The sequence below is a fragment of the Priapulus caudatus genome, unplaced genomic scaffold (assembly GCF_000485595.1).
Source record: "Priapulus caudatus unplaced genomic scaffold, Priapulus_caudatus-5.0.1 Scaffold1, whole genome shotgun sequence".
NCBI classification, from domain to species: domain Eukaryota; kingdom Metazoa; phylum Priapulida; class Priapulimorpha; order Priapulimorphida; family Priapulidae; genus Priapulus; species Priapulus caudatus.
In genome coordinates, this window is record NW_014577062.1 from 53,992 (window position 1) to 71,891 (window position 17,900).

The window sequence follows — 17,900 nt, forward strand, 5'->3', positions numbered from 1 at the left end:
AGCGATTGAGAAACTGTTTTGTTTCCGCGGTGACCTACCATTTTTATGGCTTTATCGAAAGGACCATGAAATGTACTTTCCGCTGACATGCGAAGAGTAAGTGTCGGATAACCTTTTGACCCTCAAGAAGAGGGTTAAACATTGATTTGTTGACTGTTAACAAAGGACAACTGCTTTTGCTATTATTAGAGCCCATACCTGTGTGAATGTGAGGCTACAGTTGCACAGTTTAATTGCAAAGGCAAATGTTTGTTGAACAAGGTTTACGCTCCTTAAATCATTCTTTTCTAAAGCAGTCTGTCTATAGCACCCTGAAGGCTGAATCAGTGAATGCTCGCGTGGGTAGGCAGAACACGGGGCAGCCCATGGCTGGCACGCTTCTAATCATAATTGTTGCCTGCCAACCTGCAATGCACATGTGTTAACTCACAGCTGAGCGAAATTATCGCCTGCCTGAATATACTTACTTGGATTTTAGCCTGTAGGATTTCAGGAACTCCCCAGGGTTGTAGAAGGGCGATGCCATCTTTGATTATTGATTACACTTGCACGCGCCATCTCGCGGCAACTATAGGCCTAGTTTAAATTAGATTTTATTCTCATGTAACTTTGTTAAACGAATAAATAATAACTAGTACCATATAATATATATTTACTTTTCATCTTAAATCTTAACATATATCATGTAGCTATGGCCGTGCGTATCCATTTACCAGTTATGCGAACATAAGCTGTTACCATAGAAATATTAGAGACACTATATATTATTATTTCTATGGCTGTTACACTCGGGCGCATAGGAACGAAGTATTATTGAGGGGGCAGTAAAAGGCATCATCGCTGGTTTTTTTTTTAATTTATATAATTAAGAGAGAGAGAAAGTCTAAGATAAAGAGAGAGAGAGAGAGAGAGAGAGAGAGAGAGAGAGAGAGAGAGAGAAGTAAATTGAGACGGAGACAGGAAAACGGTGATACGGTGTGTATGCGAGCGGGAAACGGGGTACAATTAGGTCGTGCGAGATGGTTTGCAAGGGGATGGGAGGTGGGAGGCAGGGGGAGGGAGGTCGAAGGCAGGGGAGGGAGATGGGCAGTAAGGGGGTGGAAGTGAGAGGCAAGGGGAGTGAAGTGGGAGGCAGGGGGAGGGAGGTGAGAGGCAGGAGGGAGGGAGGTGGGACGCAGTGGGGAGGGAGGTGGGAGAGAAGGACCCCCCCCCGCCCCCTCTAATTAAACTTGGAGATCCATGCTCATATGTTGAAATCTTTTATGTCAACGTCAATGTCATTCATTAACTTGTATTTGAATTGTTATTATTGTTCTTGTTATTAGAATTAGCCCATAGAGATTAGGTGGGTGCGAAAGTGTAGCTAGCTGATATATTTGTTCGAATTGGCTACGAAAGTCGAACAAGAATAAAGAAGACTTATGTATAAGACGTCTTGCTATGCACAAATGAATTTATCAGCAGAACACCAGACACCAGATGAGCCCTGTCGCACTGCTGCACTTGTTTACTTTATATGTATGTTTTTTTCTTTTTGGCTCCTGTGGGGCAATACGTCTCTGTTACTTCGTTGCTTTGGTTTATATAACATGCTTTGCCAGCAAAAGCTACTCACTGAACATTACCTGGGTGAGGTTTTTAGGTTCACGCTTGCAAGATAAATCTATTTCTACAGTAGGTGTCGGTTTGAAGCAAAATAGAATAAAGTGCCTTGCTCAGTGGCACAACAGAAGTAGCTATAGGGGGACTTGAACCCCAGACCTTTCAGCCCGAAGTCAAGTGTGTACGCATGTTGACACTTAACCATCTTATTTTTCATAATTTAGACAGCTGTAATGTAACTATTTCAATCATTAACTACGAGGTTAATAAGGCTGTTACCATTGTTGTTCATACTAGGAGTTTATCACTGTCTGCTCATCTATATCTAATGCAATGGCGGAGAGTCGGTGCCCTCACGTGATAACAATCGGTGAGTGTACACCAGATGACGTCGTTAAGCAGCAACGCAAGAGGGCTTGTGATGCTTGCCCTGCAAGGGGACCCAACTTGTGGCTGTGCCTTTCCCGTGAATGTCTGTTTGTCGGCTGTGGTGAGAGTGCAGCAGATCACAGCTCAGCCCATCATCAGGTAACCATTCATCACTGGTTTAAGTTTGTGTTAGTTATTGCATGACCTGGTATCATGAACGTGTATAGAGGGATCTTTTTTAAAAGTTATCTGGCTGTACTTATCATATTCGTGCTGCCAGAGCCTGTAGAAATCTGCAGAATTGAATCAAGAATAAAGGACTTTTCTTGTACAAATGCACTTGATGTTGATATGGCTTACCTAATAACAGTTAACCGTTTTCACATCTATTTTATGTGTGCGGAAAGTAAATGCCGCGTAGGCCAGAAAAAATCGTTAACAGAATCGATTGAGTAACTGAAAGAAATGGTGTCACTATCATTAGCTGGTGATAATACTATAGAAAAACTTCAGTATACTTTATTTTCTTCTAATGTCAGACAGTATATAATGTGTCCCAAGAACATTAAAATGGCCTAGCATGGTATACATTTGCAGAAAGAAGGTCATGCACTCACACTTAACTTGGCAAGTCTGAGAGTGTGGTGCTACGTATGTGAGTGTGAAGTGTTCCTAGAAAGCAACACTCCTCCTGTTCAGCCAAGTTCTAGACAACCACAAGAAGCAGCTAATTTTAATGGTAGGTGGAGGTTATTTTATTGTACAGGGTACTTTATGGTCTCTGATGATTACACTCAAACTGTTTTGTTTCGCCGTAGTACTATTTTTTCGTAAAACGCTTGTAGGTGTATGCATCTTGGCACAGACACTAAGAAAGGCAATCACCTGTTATAATTACCAGTTGTGAGTTACAATAGCTGTTCACTATTTCTTTACAAAATTGATGTTCCAAAATGTAAGGCTTAAAAAAGGAATTAACGCCAGCGTCAAACCGCATTTCACATTGTAGTGCGGAAAGGTACAAATATTTAGTTTGACCTGAAAGTTGATTAAGCTTGCACTGTCTTTTCAGTGAAGCACTATGCTGATCAAGCGCTGTCACATGGAGATGATTCGGAATCGGAGGATTACGACCACGATGAGAATATCAAGCCAAGAGGTAACATCATCTTGTTCGATGCGGGCAATTCTTGAATGTTCCTCTATACCTGAGAACATCAGTGATCTTTACAAGAATCAGCGACAAAGAAGCAATAGAATGCTCCTCAGCGGTATAAAGATGTGAATAATTACCTTATTTGTTTCGTTTAATCCTACCTCGTTTTAATCTTGCTTTTTATGCATCTTAAACTCATGCTTGTTACATATGACGGTTTCTTTGCTAGGTCTCGTCGGTCTGCAGAATATTGGTAACACCTGTTACATGAATGCAGCATTGCAAGCTTTGTCCAACTGGTGAGTAGTTAAGGTTGAGATGTAATCTGTAGTTGTTTGGTGCTGTGTGTGGTAGTTGTAATATGCATTGTAACGTAGGAAATTACATCAAGGTTTGAATGAAATAATTTAGAGTAAAATAAATCAAAGGGTTCACGTAAAAGAAATATATTGTTTACAAATCAACAGGTCTAAACGGTACACGCTACTCGCCGTCTCCCAGTCCAGTCTCCCACAAAGAGACAAAGAAAACGCGCACACGCGCTTAAGCGTGTGTGCTCACTCCCGCGATCATCACCAGACTCCTGACTCCTACATCTCTCCACTCGATCTGCACCCCTATTTCACAATCACTCGTGAATCTGCCTAACCTAAACACGCTTATCTACTCGCACACTCAACCTAGTTATAAACTACATGCTAACTAACTGACTCTACCCAGCCCAAGCTATTTACAGCTAAATCTATTTACCATTACTAATGTATGTAAACATCTGTACATCACACACACGCACCTACCATTTATAATGTACATGCTAAATGACTGACTCTACCTTAGCCCAGACTATTTACAACATAAGTCTAACTACATTTACTAATAAAATGTACCATCTGTAAAACCACATGTTACATTACCTCCCCCTTCTTCATAACGATGATCCATCATCGATTCAGCGCCTCGCTGATCTAAATTTCCTCTTTAACTGTACCTTCAAACCCCACCATATCTAACACACACACACCCACACAGCACACACACACACACACACCACACACACACACACACACACACACATCACACACAACCACACACACACACCGACACACACACACACAACAACACACCCAACACCAACATCACCACACCACACACACACACACACACACACACACACCACACACCACACACATACAACACACTACACACCCACACACACACACACCACACACACACACACAACCACACACACACACACACACAACACACACCACACACACACACACACCATATTTCCCTGACATCAAAATAAAGTTTTGTCCGTCGTACCGTCGACCATACTAATACAATAACCCTTTCAATGAACACATAATTCAACGTTACATTTTGGTGCCAGTGACAGTCAAAAACCTGGGTATTCCTTTGCGGACGCAACGTAAGGTACTCGATCCGTTATGTCGATCTACGGGCCATACTACGCAAGGAAGATGGAGAAGGAAGAAGCCGCAGGAGGAGTCGCTGGGTACACCGTTGGCGAGAAAACTGGAGAGAGAGAAACGGAGAGCAGACGAGAGAGCAAGTGAGACGGAGGAAGAGAGAGAGAGAGAGAGAGAGAGATACGGGAACAGGAGCAAGAGTAGGAGAAACAAAGAACGAAGGTGAGCGATTGACAGAGACGAAGAATGGCGGAGAGCGAGACGGGAGGAACAGAGCGAGACGCGGCAGCGAGAACGGTGGATACACACGGCGTAGGAACTACTGTGAGTAAGTAAGTCAGCGTGAAGGAAGAAAGGGCCGGTGTTGCATCCTTGATACTGCGACGGCAAGTCCGAGTCTCGACCTATGTGAGAGAGAGAGAGAGGAGAGCAGAACAGAGAAGGCAAGGCTGACAGAGCAGAGACAGAAGACGTGAAAGATATATTGCGAACTGTAATGGCATAAAAAAAAATATCCAGGGAATTCTCTTAGAAGTTAATTGTGGAACGCTTAATCGTGGCCGTCGAAAATGGATGTGAAAGGGTGACCATCATCAGAATTGTGTATTTTTATCTGTTTTTAGCCATCAATCTGACATAGTCAGATGGCAGCTTGTAGAATCGCATTGATCGTCCGTCCCGTGTGCGTCGTCCGTCCCGGTCCGTCCCGGTCGTCCGATCAACAGTTGGCACAAATCTTAACCGCTCGACGTACGGTCACGATATTCGGGGTCGTTGGGGTGGATCCGTCAAAACGAGTTGGGCTGTCGAAGCTGGGGTCAAAGGTCAAAGGTCAAAGAGTGTAAAAGAGGGGGAACATTCACCTCCTTTAACTAAGGATAGGAGAAATGCAGAATTGCGCACAAATCTAAACGCTCGTCGACCTAGGCTCGTGATAGCGTTGTTAATAGCATCATTGGTAGGAAAAGCCATCACTGTGCCGAAATTGAAGGTCAACAGGTCAAAGGTCAATGGGCACAGGGCAGATTTTAGACATTTTCTGAGGACATGGTCTGACGGCAGCGATTGAAAAACTTTTTTGTTTCACGGTGACCTAGCATTTTTATGGCATTATTGAAAGGACCATGAACTCTACTTTCTGCTGACATGCGAAGAGTAAGTGTCAGATAACCTTTTGACCCTCAGAGGAAGGGTTAAACACTGGATTTGTTGACTGTCTGTTAGAAGAAAGAATTTGACTGCCGGGTTTGCTAGTAGATCTATACATGCCGGATGTAATGAGGCTACAATGTCACAAGTGAAATTTCAAAAGCTAAATTGTTAAAGAAGGTTTATGCCCTTAAATTCGTATAATTTATATGGCATTCTGTAGTGTCAGTATGTTACATGTAACGTATACCACTGCCAGTGCTACTGCCAGTGCATGTGTTGTGGTACTGTGGAGTTTTTGCCTTAATTGGTTGCAGGTGCAGCTCTCTATTCGCGGCCAGCCTGTAGGCCTTGGGTAGGTAAAATGGATGAGTGCTTACCTATTCTGTCTTGCAGATAGTTGTTGCTTACTAGATAGATGGGAGCTTCCATCTTTAATAATGAAGACACTTAAACGTGACGCGCAATCTCGTGCAACTTTCATAAACGATCCCAACGAACATTCTTTGAGAAGGTTCCTGATACCATCCCTGTGCATTCCACTGTTTCGGCGTGTATGTGAACACATTTGGACTAACAGGGTTTTACTAGAATCCATCACTCCACCACAGAGTCACGCGCAGTAGACGTTAGATGAGCGCTGTCGGCTATGCGGCACTGTGTTCTTTGTTTTATGTACGCGGATATTATTTCATGGTAGATGCTCGTGACCGTTTGTCTTTGTGTGGGAAAATCTTTCTGGGGGAAATGTGTGATCGTTTTCTTGAATTTGTCGTAACGGTACGTTTACGCTATATTGTAAGACTGCTAAACACATTTTTCAATTAGAGTTTGATAGGCCTAAAACATCTAATCGAAAATATGAAATCAGTTTTGCGTTTTTTTTTGGCTGTATGATGTGTGGAAGTGATAAAGGTTTGTAGTCCACATCGGTGCTGTGTTGTAATAATGGATTAAGAGGTTTAAATGAGTATGTAATGGAGCACATGGCTAAACGTGGTTTTGTAATGGCGTGTCGGTATATGCATACGCCACGTACGTTACAGCATAAAAAGACGCAAGAGTGAGAGTAATTGCAGCGATATCAAAATGTTCACTGCCAAATGTGTTGAATTTCTGACTTGTATGGTGATCGAACTTATTGTTACTTGTTTTGTATAGAAAGCTTTATGCTTCATATGTATTTTTAGCTCATCTGACTTAGTCAGATGCAGCTTGTAGAATCGCATGATCGTGCGCGTCCGTCTGTGCGTGCGTGCGTTCGTCCCAACAGTTGGGCACAAATCTTAACTGCTCGACGTACGGTCACGATATTCGGGACGTGGGGGGGTAATCCGAAAACGAGTTGGGATGTCGAAGCTGGGGGTCAAAGGTCAAATGTCAAGAGGTGTAAAAGAAGGGGTACATTCCTCCTTAACTTAAGCGTATAGGGAGGAAATGCAGAATTGCCGGCACAAATCTAAACGGCTTGACTAGGCTCGTGATAGTTGGTGTATAGCATCATGGTAGGAAAATCCATCACTGTGCTGAAATTTGAGGTCCAAGTCAATGGGGCACAGGCAGATTTTTAGACATTTTCTGAGCGACATGGTCTGACTGAGCGATTGGAAAACTTTTTTGCTTCAGCGTGACGCTAGCATTTTTATGGCTTTATTGAAAGGACCATGAAATGTACTTTCTGCTGACATGCGAAGAGTAAGTGTCGGATAACCTTTTGACCCTCAAGAGGAGGGTTAACACGGATTTGTTTACTGTTAGCAAGAATTTGACTGCTGCTGGTTTGCTAGTAGAATCTATACATGCCTGGATGTATGAGGCTAACAATGTCACAGTGAAATTTCAAAGCATAATTTGGTTTGAGAAGGTTTATGCCCTCTCTATAATTTCTATGACATTCTGTACTGTCAGTGTGTTACATGTAACTTATGCCACTGCCAGTGCATGTAGTGGTGATAGTACTGTGTAGTTTTTGCCTGCGTTAATTAGTTACAGGTGGCAGCTCTCTATTTTAGCCTGTAGGCTTGCGTAGGTAAATGGATGAGTGCTTACCTATTCTGTCTTGCAATAGTTGTTGCTACTACGTACGATTGGAGCTGTCCATCTTTAATCTTAAGACACTTAAACGTATGCCGCCATCTCGTTGCAACTTTCATAAGATCCCAACGAACATTCCTTTGAGAAGGTTCCTGATACCATCCCTGTGCCTTCCACTGTTTCGGCGCGTATGTGAACACATTGGGACTAACAGGGTTTACTAGAATCCCACCACTCACACAGAGTCACCGCAGTAGACGTTAGATGAGCGCTGTCGCTCCGCGGCACTTGTTTAGGTTTAGGTTTAGGTTGAAGTGTAGATCAGTGGGGACGCTGAATCGATGACAGGGTAGTCATTGTCTTGGGGAAGGGGGAGATAATGTAACATATGATTTACAGATGTTGCACGAATTAGTCAGCGGAGCTAGACTAGGGGTTGTTTTAGTGGTAGTCTATGTAGACAGAGCGTCGCGCATCTTGTGCGGCTAGATTGATGTTATAGGGAGAATGGTAAACGTGTTTTAGGTCGGGCGTTTCTAGGGTCATTGTGAAATGGAGGTAGGACGCGGTCTGGGAGAACGGGTAATATATAGGAGAGAGATGTAGGAGTGGGGAGTCTGGTTGTGGTCGTGGGAGAGGAAGCACACAACCATGCACGTTTCTTTGTTCCTTTGTGCAAGATGGACACACTGTGTGTAAGATATTAAAGTTTATTCAGGTTACCACACAAGTTTGGATTTCTATATCATCGATATTTATACATCGAACTCATAATTCAACGTTACAGCATAATGCATATCTAACTGTGAGTACGTGTTTACCTGATTAATCGTAAAAAACTTTTAGGTATGCCGTAATGGTTGTGTGTGTGAGTGTGCATAAAATGTGTTAATTGCATACACAGTTATATCACTATGCCTATAAATATAACGTGTACATCTTTATCTGTTCATTTTAGCCAGCCACTCACTCGCTTCTTTGTTGACTGTGAGTCGTACGTGAGAAGTGAAACAAAACCAGCATTGTCAAAGAGTTACCAGAAGCTTATAGCAGAACTGTGGCACAGGAGGCGCCCTTCGTATGTAGTGCCATCAAGTATTTCTTATGGAATCAAAATAGTGCACCCAATGTTCAAAGGATACACCCAGCAGGTAGGTAATGGCTATTCTGCATTGCAGATGGGACATTTGGTTGATAGCTGCTATAGTCTGTGGTTTCACATGTGTTTGAGTTTGATTGGTAAGTGTGTGCAGTTGGACCTAGTGGTGTGTTGATTGTGTCTAGCAGCTAGTTCGTTGCTGCTAAGGCCCACTGCTGGGGCTGTTTCTAAATTCAAGGGATTGCAAAGTTTCAAGTTGTTCAAGATGAAATTTGAGCAGATCATACACTTTTTCTCAAAGGATACACAAGAGTTCCTAAGATGCCTGATGGACCAGATGCATGAAGAGCTGAAGGAACCATGTCTTCAACCAGCCACAGTGCACCATGAGCAGACACCTAAGCTACAGGCACAGGTAAGCTGCACCCAAGCTTCAACTAGGTTAGATTGCTCCTAAGATCAATAGTTTAGAATTGTTTTGGTGCAGGCATCCCTCAATCTGCAAACTTCTTTCCAGCAAAGCTTTAATGATGTGCATCTCTTGTATGAAGGAAACGTAGGTGGTGAAATGATCTCGCTCCGTATCTGCATTTTTCTCTTCTTTTTTTTTCAAGGATGTGTACGGAATGTTGAGAAGCAGTGACTCGAGTTTGAGCAGCCAGTCGGAACCCGACTACGAGACTTGCGACTCGGGGGTGGAGGTGACGAGCAGCAGCAGTGGTGGCGCCCCCTTGACGAGAGCCCCTCCCACGGAGGAGGGCGAGCCGATTGACGTTGCCGAGAAAGACGCGGTCGAAATGACAGAGAAGGACTCCGGAATCCAGATTGGAGGAGGCGACGCCAAGGTGGAGGATGCCGTCAGTGACGGCGAGCCGGCGATCCGTCAGGAGGGCGAGGACGCTGAGAGAGGAAGCCGGTCGAGTGCGGGCGAGGACGTGGGAAGGGTGAAGGAGAGCAAGGAGCCGGGTGAAAACCGTGAGAGTGCTGGGGAAGACGAGTGCAGGAAGGAGCGCAAGGACACGGCGAACAAGCGGAGCCGCACGGCGGCAGGGGAGGGACGGCGTAGCTGTGATTCTAGTCCCGTGTCGCGCGACTCCAGTCCTGTGCTCAGCTACCATTCTGCTGACACCCTGGAGTTCAGTGATGCACATACAGACATCTTACCTGCTGCGCAGCACTGCTCTCCCAAAGGTGTCTATACAAACTGTACGACAAATATGTGAATGAATTAATAATGCATGAATAAATTAATAGTGAATTAATAGTAAATTAATAGTGAATGAATGAATAGTGCAGTAGTGGTCTTATCATCAGATAACTAAATATGTGATCAGTAAATGCTTTCAGGGTTGACCAAACTGTTCATTACTGCACGTGAAGTCAGAATAGTGTCAAACATGACATGGATCACTACTTTGCACCGTCTTTTGTTTGACAATGACATTGTGGTATCTTATAGCAGATGTGAAGGTACCATCATGTTGTGTAGGTAGGAAGTTGTCACCAGATAGCAGCACTGGCCCAGTCACTAAGTCTCCACGAATACGAAATCTTTCACACCCTGGCAAGCAAACACAGTCCTGCTCTGCAGAAGCCTCAGCAAACACCAGTATGTATTTAAGCACGGGTAAATTGGCTGCAGGGTGGTAACAAGAATATTGCTGATAACCTAAAGGATTTTTTTTTATTAGATGATCCAGTAATGTTGGCAATTGTCTGATTAGCCTGAATGAGCTAAGAATCTTACTTATTGTTAGAGTGGCAATGTATAGTACATTAGTTTTGAATGGTTTGTGTGGCATGACTTTGAAGGTGTGCTAACCATTGTTGGGTGACCCATGCTGATTGCACATTTAGGTTTATTAGGCAAGAAGAAGCAAGTGTCATATCACAGCGTCATATCCGACATCTTCGATGGACAACTTCTGAGCTCTGTGAAATGTTTAACCTGTAACAGGGTAAGCAGCTTTACCTTTTTCTTTTCTTTTTATTATTATTATTCTCTATTGCATGTAATTCAGATACAAATACATGTACTGACGACGATAAAATAAATAGTGTTGAGTAGTTAAACTGATAAAATTTCTGACTGATACAGTACAATACAATGCTATGCAACATGAAGAAAAAAATATATACTAAAAAAAACTTCAGCATATTCTGTACTAGTAAAGTGATTAAGACAACATGAAGAAAAAATAGATACCAGAAAAAAACCTTCAGCAAAGTCTGTACAAGTAAAGTGATTAAGGTACACTTTAACATCATTTTGACACTCATATATACACCATTATACCTTCTGTGGGTTGTGATCAGGCAGGATTGAGCCGTGCTAGTGTAAAACCTAAACATTTAAGATGTTCTACAGTCAGTGTGAGAAAATGTGTTATGTCTTGTCAACATAGAAGCATTTATTATAGCACACAATGCTGGTTTAGTGAGCACTTAATGGAATTTCGTTTTAGCAGAGTTTGTCTTTACATTGGCCGATTCTTCTAATAAAGTAGGTCGGTGTTACTTTGTTCCTAAAGCTTCAAGCTTGATAGGACACTGTCAGTTTATGTTTATTGTGTAGCGTGATTGGTTTATGTTCACTTATGCTGAGTATGGGATGCCCCATGTACTCAGACCCCAAGTGTTCGGTGGCCAGTATAATGGTTTTCCTCTGCAGATATCTATGACAAGAGAGACATTCCAGGATCTGTCACTTCCCATTCCAACGAAGGAACATATTCACATGATGCGTGCCAATATAACAACACCAGGTGTGAAGGGTGTGGTGCCCTGTGGGGACAGCTACACCAACCAGGGCTGGCTTTCATGGGCAGTTGGATGGCTAAAGAGGTACCCAATCGCTGCCCCCCTGTACAACACTGCAAGGTTCACACTGTGTATAGATCAGTTTTCACAAGATGCAATAAGTTCAGCTAATGCTACTGTAAAATGTGGATAGCTATTCTATCCACAGCCACGACAGCATACTGCGCAACAGCGACACTGTACTACCGCATGCTATACGACAGTGACTGAACAAGTGAACGTAGTTCGTCTCATCAGTTAACTTAATTTCTTTTTATGCTGACGATGTCATTGTCATGATAACATTAGGTCCCAATAGTGTTAGTTCTAATGCTGCTTACTATGATGTGGAATAAACAGATAAAACACGGAATAAACACGTAAATGTTGCAAAAACACGGAATAAACACGTAAATGTTGCAAAACAACGATAAAACGCACGGAGAGCCACGAATTATTATGGACCAAGGTCTGGCCTTGCTGACTGGCATTGTGCTAGTTTGAATAATGCTAGATGCGGTCCTGTTTCCATTGCTTCTACAGTTGGTTCTGGGGTCCTACGATTAAACTACATGACTGCCTGTCAGCATTCTTCTCTGATGATGAATTAAAGGGAGACAACATGTACAGCTGTGAGAAGTGTAAAAAGTAAGAGTTTCCACAGGGTCTTATACTGCAAAATATATTTTCTGTTTTGATGTGATTTCATCTGAGAGAAATGTTCCCACATATTTTAAAAAATCAGGTCTGCAATAATCAGGAAAGCATGTGTCTTGACTCCTTGGATTCTTTCTGATCCACCCCTGAATCATATATATATATATATATATAAACATATTTATATATATATATATAAGGTTAAAAATATTATCCATTGCGGAAATGAAACTTGCTTACTATATCCCGTTTGTCTCGCAATCCCATTGCGAGACAAACGGGATATAGTAAGCAAGTATATATATATATATATATATCTATGTATACATTCTTCAGCGTCCCTGTTCCATGAAACGATGTTACCAAATGATATTGTGTCTTTTTGCAGGTTACGGAATGGTGTGAAATATTCCAAGGTCTTAGCCCTGCCTGAGGTAAAATATTTACTAGCATTTTTTTAGACGTAATCCATTCAGCATGTTTAGAGTGCGACTCATTTCACTGAGAGTAGTTATGCATATTCACACGAGCTGCTTGATCTGACTAGGGTTGCATTCTCTCAGATACTCTGCATTCATCTGAAGCGGTTCCGCCATGAGACGATGTTTTCTTCCAAAATCAACACCTACATTTCATTCCCGCTCACTGGCCTTGACATGAGTGATTTCCTGCACAAAGGTGACTATATAGAGTACCACTTGTTGCTCTCGTATCTGTAATACAAAAAGGTCAACCTGTATTATAAAAAGCACCTTGTGAGCTTAACCATAAGGAGCATTACTACAAGATTGTTTTACACTGTGGGCGTCTCTAAGGTGCGGTATTCGTGCAGTTTTTAACAAGAAATACTGGAGCTAACTACCAAGTGCAGCTTGTTACAGCCACCTTCCTTGAGTCCCCATGGCATAAGTCGCTGCAATGTGCACCATTAATGATCAAACCAAAGTTTTTGGCAATCTTTAGATGGTGAACTTTGCACATCTTATGTTGTGTTAACAAAAGGCTCAGTGACAGTGACTGCATCAGAGTTGGGTTAATTGAAGTGTTGTCGTATAGTGCAATGACCTTTTGAACTGAATCTTGTCATTTTCTTTTTATAGATGAATGCACAGCACAGGTGACAACGTATGACCTGGTCGCTGTCATCTGTCACCACGGAACAGCAGGAGGTATGATGCAGCCTAAAGTTCATATATGTATATATATATATATATATATGTGTGTGTGTGAACTGTAGGCTCTCGTGTGTGTGTGTGTGTGTGTGCGTGCGTGCGTGCATGTGAGGAGTGAATAAAAACAAGGGAGTTTGCAATGCTAAATTATTGGAAATACAATGTTCGTCGTCACTAATCTACCTAGGATTTATTATATTTAATTCAACAAACCTGAGCCCAGAATCCGATAGATGGCACGGAGCACACAAACAGTCTTTCGTTTAAAATATCCTGCATGATGCTCTCATTTATACTGAAAAATTTCAGCAATTGTGGCGTGCATTTTCATCTGTTTTTGTGGATTGTCAATGTGTATGGGAAAACCGATTGTGTATGATGTTAATGTAATGTTTGTGGTAGATTCTGAGCTCCGATTTGTTGAATTAAACATAATAAATCCTAGGTAGATCAGGATCAATGAAAATTGCATTACCAATAATATAGCCTTGCACACTCTTTTGTTTTTATTCACTCCTGATATATATATATATATATATATAAATTACATAAGCGGGTGTGAGGTATCTTCAAACAGAAAGCTTGGATTGTTTATACCTCACATTGGTTTTTTGGTCATTGCTTGCATAAAGAAGAAATTTTAGCAGATCAAAGTAAATTAAATGGCTCAACAAAAAATATCACAATTCTTATGTAGATTCTGCCTTTTACTATAAATGTAAGTTTACCCAGAGCAGCTTGCTCTGTAAACATCTGTCTCCAATTACTGAAGACTGGAATTACCTAGGTATTGATACTTCCACAGAATACCACAGGTTTAGTCTAAGAATGCACAGGAGAGCATTGCCACATAGTCGCACTTCACTACGTAACTCCCGTGACAGGTTATAGCTGAATTAAGTTGCATGCGAGATGCCAGGTCATTGTATGCAACGTTTTACAGGTGGTCACTACACAGCGTATGCGCTGAACCACATCAGTGATCAGTGGTATGAATACGATGACCAGTACGTCACTGAGGTGAACGAGCAGACCGTGGAAAACTGTGAGGCATATGTTCTCTTCTACAGGTAAAATGTTTTCTTCTCATGGGTAAATGTTTTGCAGCTACGCATTATTGTTTTAATAGTGTAGGTTAATGTTTTGCTGGTATATTCTTCTCAGTGGGTGCTTCACTTTTCCTCCCCTGTGTATCTATGCTCATCACACATGCATTAGTATTCCATTGGTTTTATCTGGCTTTTGATTGTATCACCACTGATGCACAGCTTCAATTACTGTACACACTTGCATCCCAGTAAAGCAGAAATTCAGCAACATAATGTAATTGTTGATTGTACCGGTCACTATAATGGTCACCTGGATTTGCTTGATCACTCTCTTTTCTTGCAGGAAATCAAACAATGAAATGCTGAAGCTTCGGCAGCAGGCGGAGGACTTGCAGCGTTCGCGCGAGACCAGCCTCATGAACTTCTACATCTCAAAGCAGTGGATTAACAAGTTTAACACGTTCGCCGAGCCAGGACCAATCACAAGCTACGATTTTCTCTGCGCACACGGCGGTAAGTAGGTAGTGCCGACCGCAGCTACAGCTGTATAACTGGAAGGGCGGTGACGTCGCGAAAGAGGAAGCGAATGAAGCAGCTATGCCGAGTGACTGTCGCCAGCGACCCGCAGCAACAGAGTATTGTAATTGTTCTGTTTGCTCTCACCAGGTGTCGCTCCACACAAGTTCAACCACGTGCGGGACCTGTGCCTCCTCGTGCCGCAGCCGGTGTGGGAGTATCTGCATAAGATGTTTGGCGGGGGTCCCGTCTGCAATCGCTTGTACCTCTGCACTGTATGTCATAGGCAGCAGGAAGTGATGGAAACCAAGCGTAGGCAGGAGCTGAACACATTTGTGAGGGTAAGAATAGAGCTCTAAAGTGATGGAAGTCTGTATAGCTGAGAAAAATGAGGGCTGTAATACAGCTGATATGAAAGAAGGGCTGTAAACCTGTGGTGAAAGAGATGGAGTAGGCGAGTACTGAATTATACATATTATAGTACATTCAGCGTATACCTTATTTTATATTCGAGCGGGGTATATCGAGCAATATTGCCAGCTTTTGTATGCATTTTATATCATTGTGATAAGAAATTGTATCTGTAAGTGAGTTGGGGTATGTTGTGTGTGATGTGTTGGTTTTTAAACAAGCCGTATGTTATTATTTCACAGCTTCATAAGGAGTTCCAAGCTAAAAGTGCTAATTGTACTATCTATGCCCTGAGTTTGTCTTGGTTCAAGGAGTGGGAGAATTTTGTCAAATGCAGATCAGATGGTAAGAGTAATCATTTTCTTGTCAAGATTTCCTTGTTTTTAACTTTTTTAACTAGGCACATTTCTTTGTGCATCTTTATTACATTGACCTTACTTTTAACAAGTAAATCAAATGCATCATTTTAATATTATTTATAAGCAGCACCTGATGTTTTTATAAATTTTTGTGTGTGGAAAATTGTCTGTATATAAGTCGTGCCAAACCATTTTCCAAAAGTCCATCGATGAAATATTTGCCCCACATAAGAATCAGTGAAGGCAAAGTCACTAACTAATACATTTGTGGATATTTTGGTAAATTAGTAAAAGTAATTCATACAAATATATAATTAGGTGAGTGAAACAAGTCTTCTTGATTTTTTTTCAATAAAACGCCAACATCTTGTCATCTTAAATAGAAAAACAGTGTGGGAAAGGTTGACTCTGCAGAATTCCTGTGTGTTGGATAACCCTGGCATAAGTTAAGCAAAAACCAGAGGTAGTTAATACGCGATTACTGTTGATTGATATTGCAGAGCCTGCCGGAGCAGTGGAAAACTCATCGATAGCTGTGCAGCAAGATGGCAGATACGTGGTGAAGTCCGATTCTGACTATGGTCAGATCTCAGAAGAGATGTGGCATTTCTTCTTCGGCATCTACGGCGGTGGCCCTGAGATCTTACTGCAGCAGGGACCTCCCTGTAAGAAGGAGTGTGTAGAGGAGAACCCAGTTACACGCTGCTGAGACAGCGATTTAGGATAACCCAAGCAAATACTGTTTGTTTCGCAGTCAGGATCAAAATTTAGAAATAGCATCGAATGGAAGTTCCTGCTGAAACACATTGTAGTCAGATTAGCATAGGCATTACCACTATGTGTTTATAAATCAATCACTTCACTACCCCTCAATCTATATTGTGAAACAAGATATGTGCACCGAATGGCATTCGTCTATGCCATCTTGTATACTAACTGTCATTCTGTGCTACAACATGGTGAGGTTGAATACTCTAGCTCCTATTTACTCTAATTACTCCAATACAAATTTATTCAACGTTACAAATATCATCCTGAGAGACAGAGTGAGAGTGATGTGTGTTTTTCTTGATAATGAATGCTCGAAATATGCATTGGTACTTGCAAACATAAGTATGGTTTGTGAATCTATGTCGTATGCACAAGTTATAGTACTTGAATTGTATGCATGAGTTTGTATATAAAAGATTAACAGTGGCTACTATTTAAATACCGTAATTGTTCAGCTGTATCAGCTACTATCTGTATAAAATGGTAAATGTTCTATTATTGCTATAGAACCGAGAATGTGTGTAACCAGTGATCGTGATTTGTGTATCAAAGCTGCTGCAAATAGTTGCACATATTACATAAACTTCTTGTGTAGGATTAACATGTGTTATTGCACCAAGGCTTGCATGTGGTTGCATTCATTGCATTTAACTATGTGTGGTGAAATACTGGAAGTGCGTTTGTTGAGGAAATTGTAAGAATGAACATGGTTGCGAAGCAGCCACGTATCAATGCGTGAGATACCTTTAGCGTGTGTAAGATTTAAGTTATTTTAGGAGCATAGTAGTATTGTAAAACAGTGCTCGGGTAAAGTTATTATTATGATCGAATGTAGCTATTGTTGCATTGGTTCACACCATATTAGCGATAGTATCGATATGTGTGCAGTTAGTGTTGGTGCCATATGTTAATCAGTTGTTGCCTAGTGTCATTTTATCAAGAGTCGATCTATTGTAAGACTCCTGGTATCACTTACCTTTCCTGGTGGGGTTAGATGGTATCTTCATATTTATTGTGTAATTACATACACCCTAATGCAGTAATGGGATTGTACTCACACAAAATAATACTGTGTCCATCATCAGTAATTTAGTTTACTTGCGTTTGATCAAAGCAATTTAAATGGCCTATTTAAGAGTTACATACACATTCAAGTTTTCCCCTTTATGGCAGCCTAATTATTGCATATATAGACCTCTTGCTCTGGCTTACTTGCCAAAGACCGTACATAATTGTGTTATAACGCATTGTATTGTGTAAGAATACTCTCACTCGCTCTCCCTCTCTCACTCTCTCTCTCTCTTGCTTTCTCTCGCTCACTCTC

General features: G+C 41.7%; 1 protein-coding gene across 6 annotated transcripts in view; it reads left to right on the plus strand.

The window, feature by feature from the left end:
* The window catches only part of LOC106814022 (ubiquitin carboxyl-terminal hydrolase 33-like), a 19,201-nt gene extending 1,537 nt beyond the window's left edge, over positions 1-17,664 (plus strand). For 2 of the 6 annotated variants that reach the window (XM_014818385.1, XM_014818314.1), the window contains exons 2-20: positions 1,900-2,130; positions 2,569-2,710; positions 3,044-3,130; positions 3,357-3,426; positions 8,702-8,894; positions 9,144-9,257; positions 9,457-10,033; positions 10,302-10,451; positions 10,700-10,800; positions 11,514-11,686; positions 12,185-12,289; positions 12,687-12,732; positions 12,862-12,976; positions 13,399-13,467; positions 14,414-14,540; positions 14,863-15,032; positions 15,186-15,376; positions 15,689-15,791; positions 16,306-17,664. In XM_014818385.1, coding sequence (XP_014673871.1) covers positions 1,936-2,130; positions 2,569-2,710; positions 3,044-3,130; positions 3,357-3,426; positions 8,702-8,894; positions 9,144-9,257; positions 9,457-10,033; positions 10,302-10,451; positions 10,700-10,800; positions 11,514-11,686; positions 12,185-12,289; positions 12,687-12,732; positions 12,862-12,976; positions 13,399-13,467; positions 14,414-14,540; positions 14,863-15,032; positions 15,186-15,376; positions 15,689-15,791; positions 16,306-16,514 — 2,937 coding nt within the window. In that variant the 5' untranslated portion in view covers positions 1,900-1,935 and the 3' untranslated portion in view covers positions 16,515-17,664. Of the gene's footprint in view, positions 1-1,899; positions 2,131-2,568; positions 2,711-3,043; positions 3,131-3,356; positions 3,427-8,701; positions 8,895-9,143; positions 9,258-9,456; positions 10,049-10,301; positions 10,452-10,699; positions 10,801-11,513; positions 11,687-12,184; positions 12,290-12,686; positions 12,733-12,861; positions 12,977-13,398; positions 13,468-14,413; positions 14,541-14,862; positions 15,033-15,185; positions 15,377-15,688; positions 15,792-16,305 lie in introns of all 6 variants that reach the window. The other 4 variants (XM_014818529.1, XM_014818460.1, XM_014818597.1 and 1 more) reach the window with 4 other exon arrangements.
* The last annotated feature ends 236 nt before the right edge of the window (positions 17,665-17,900 follow it).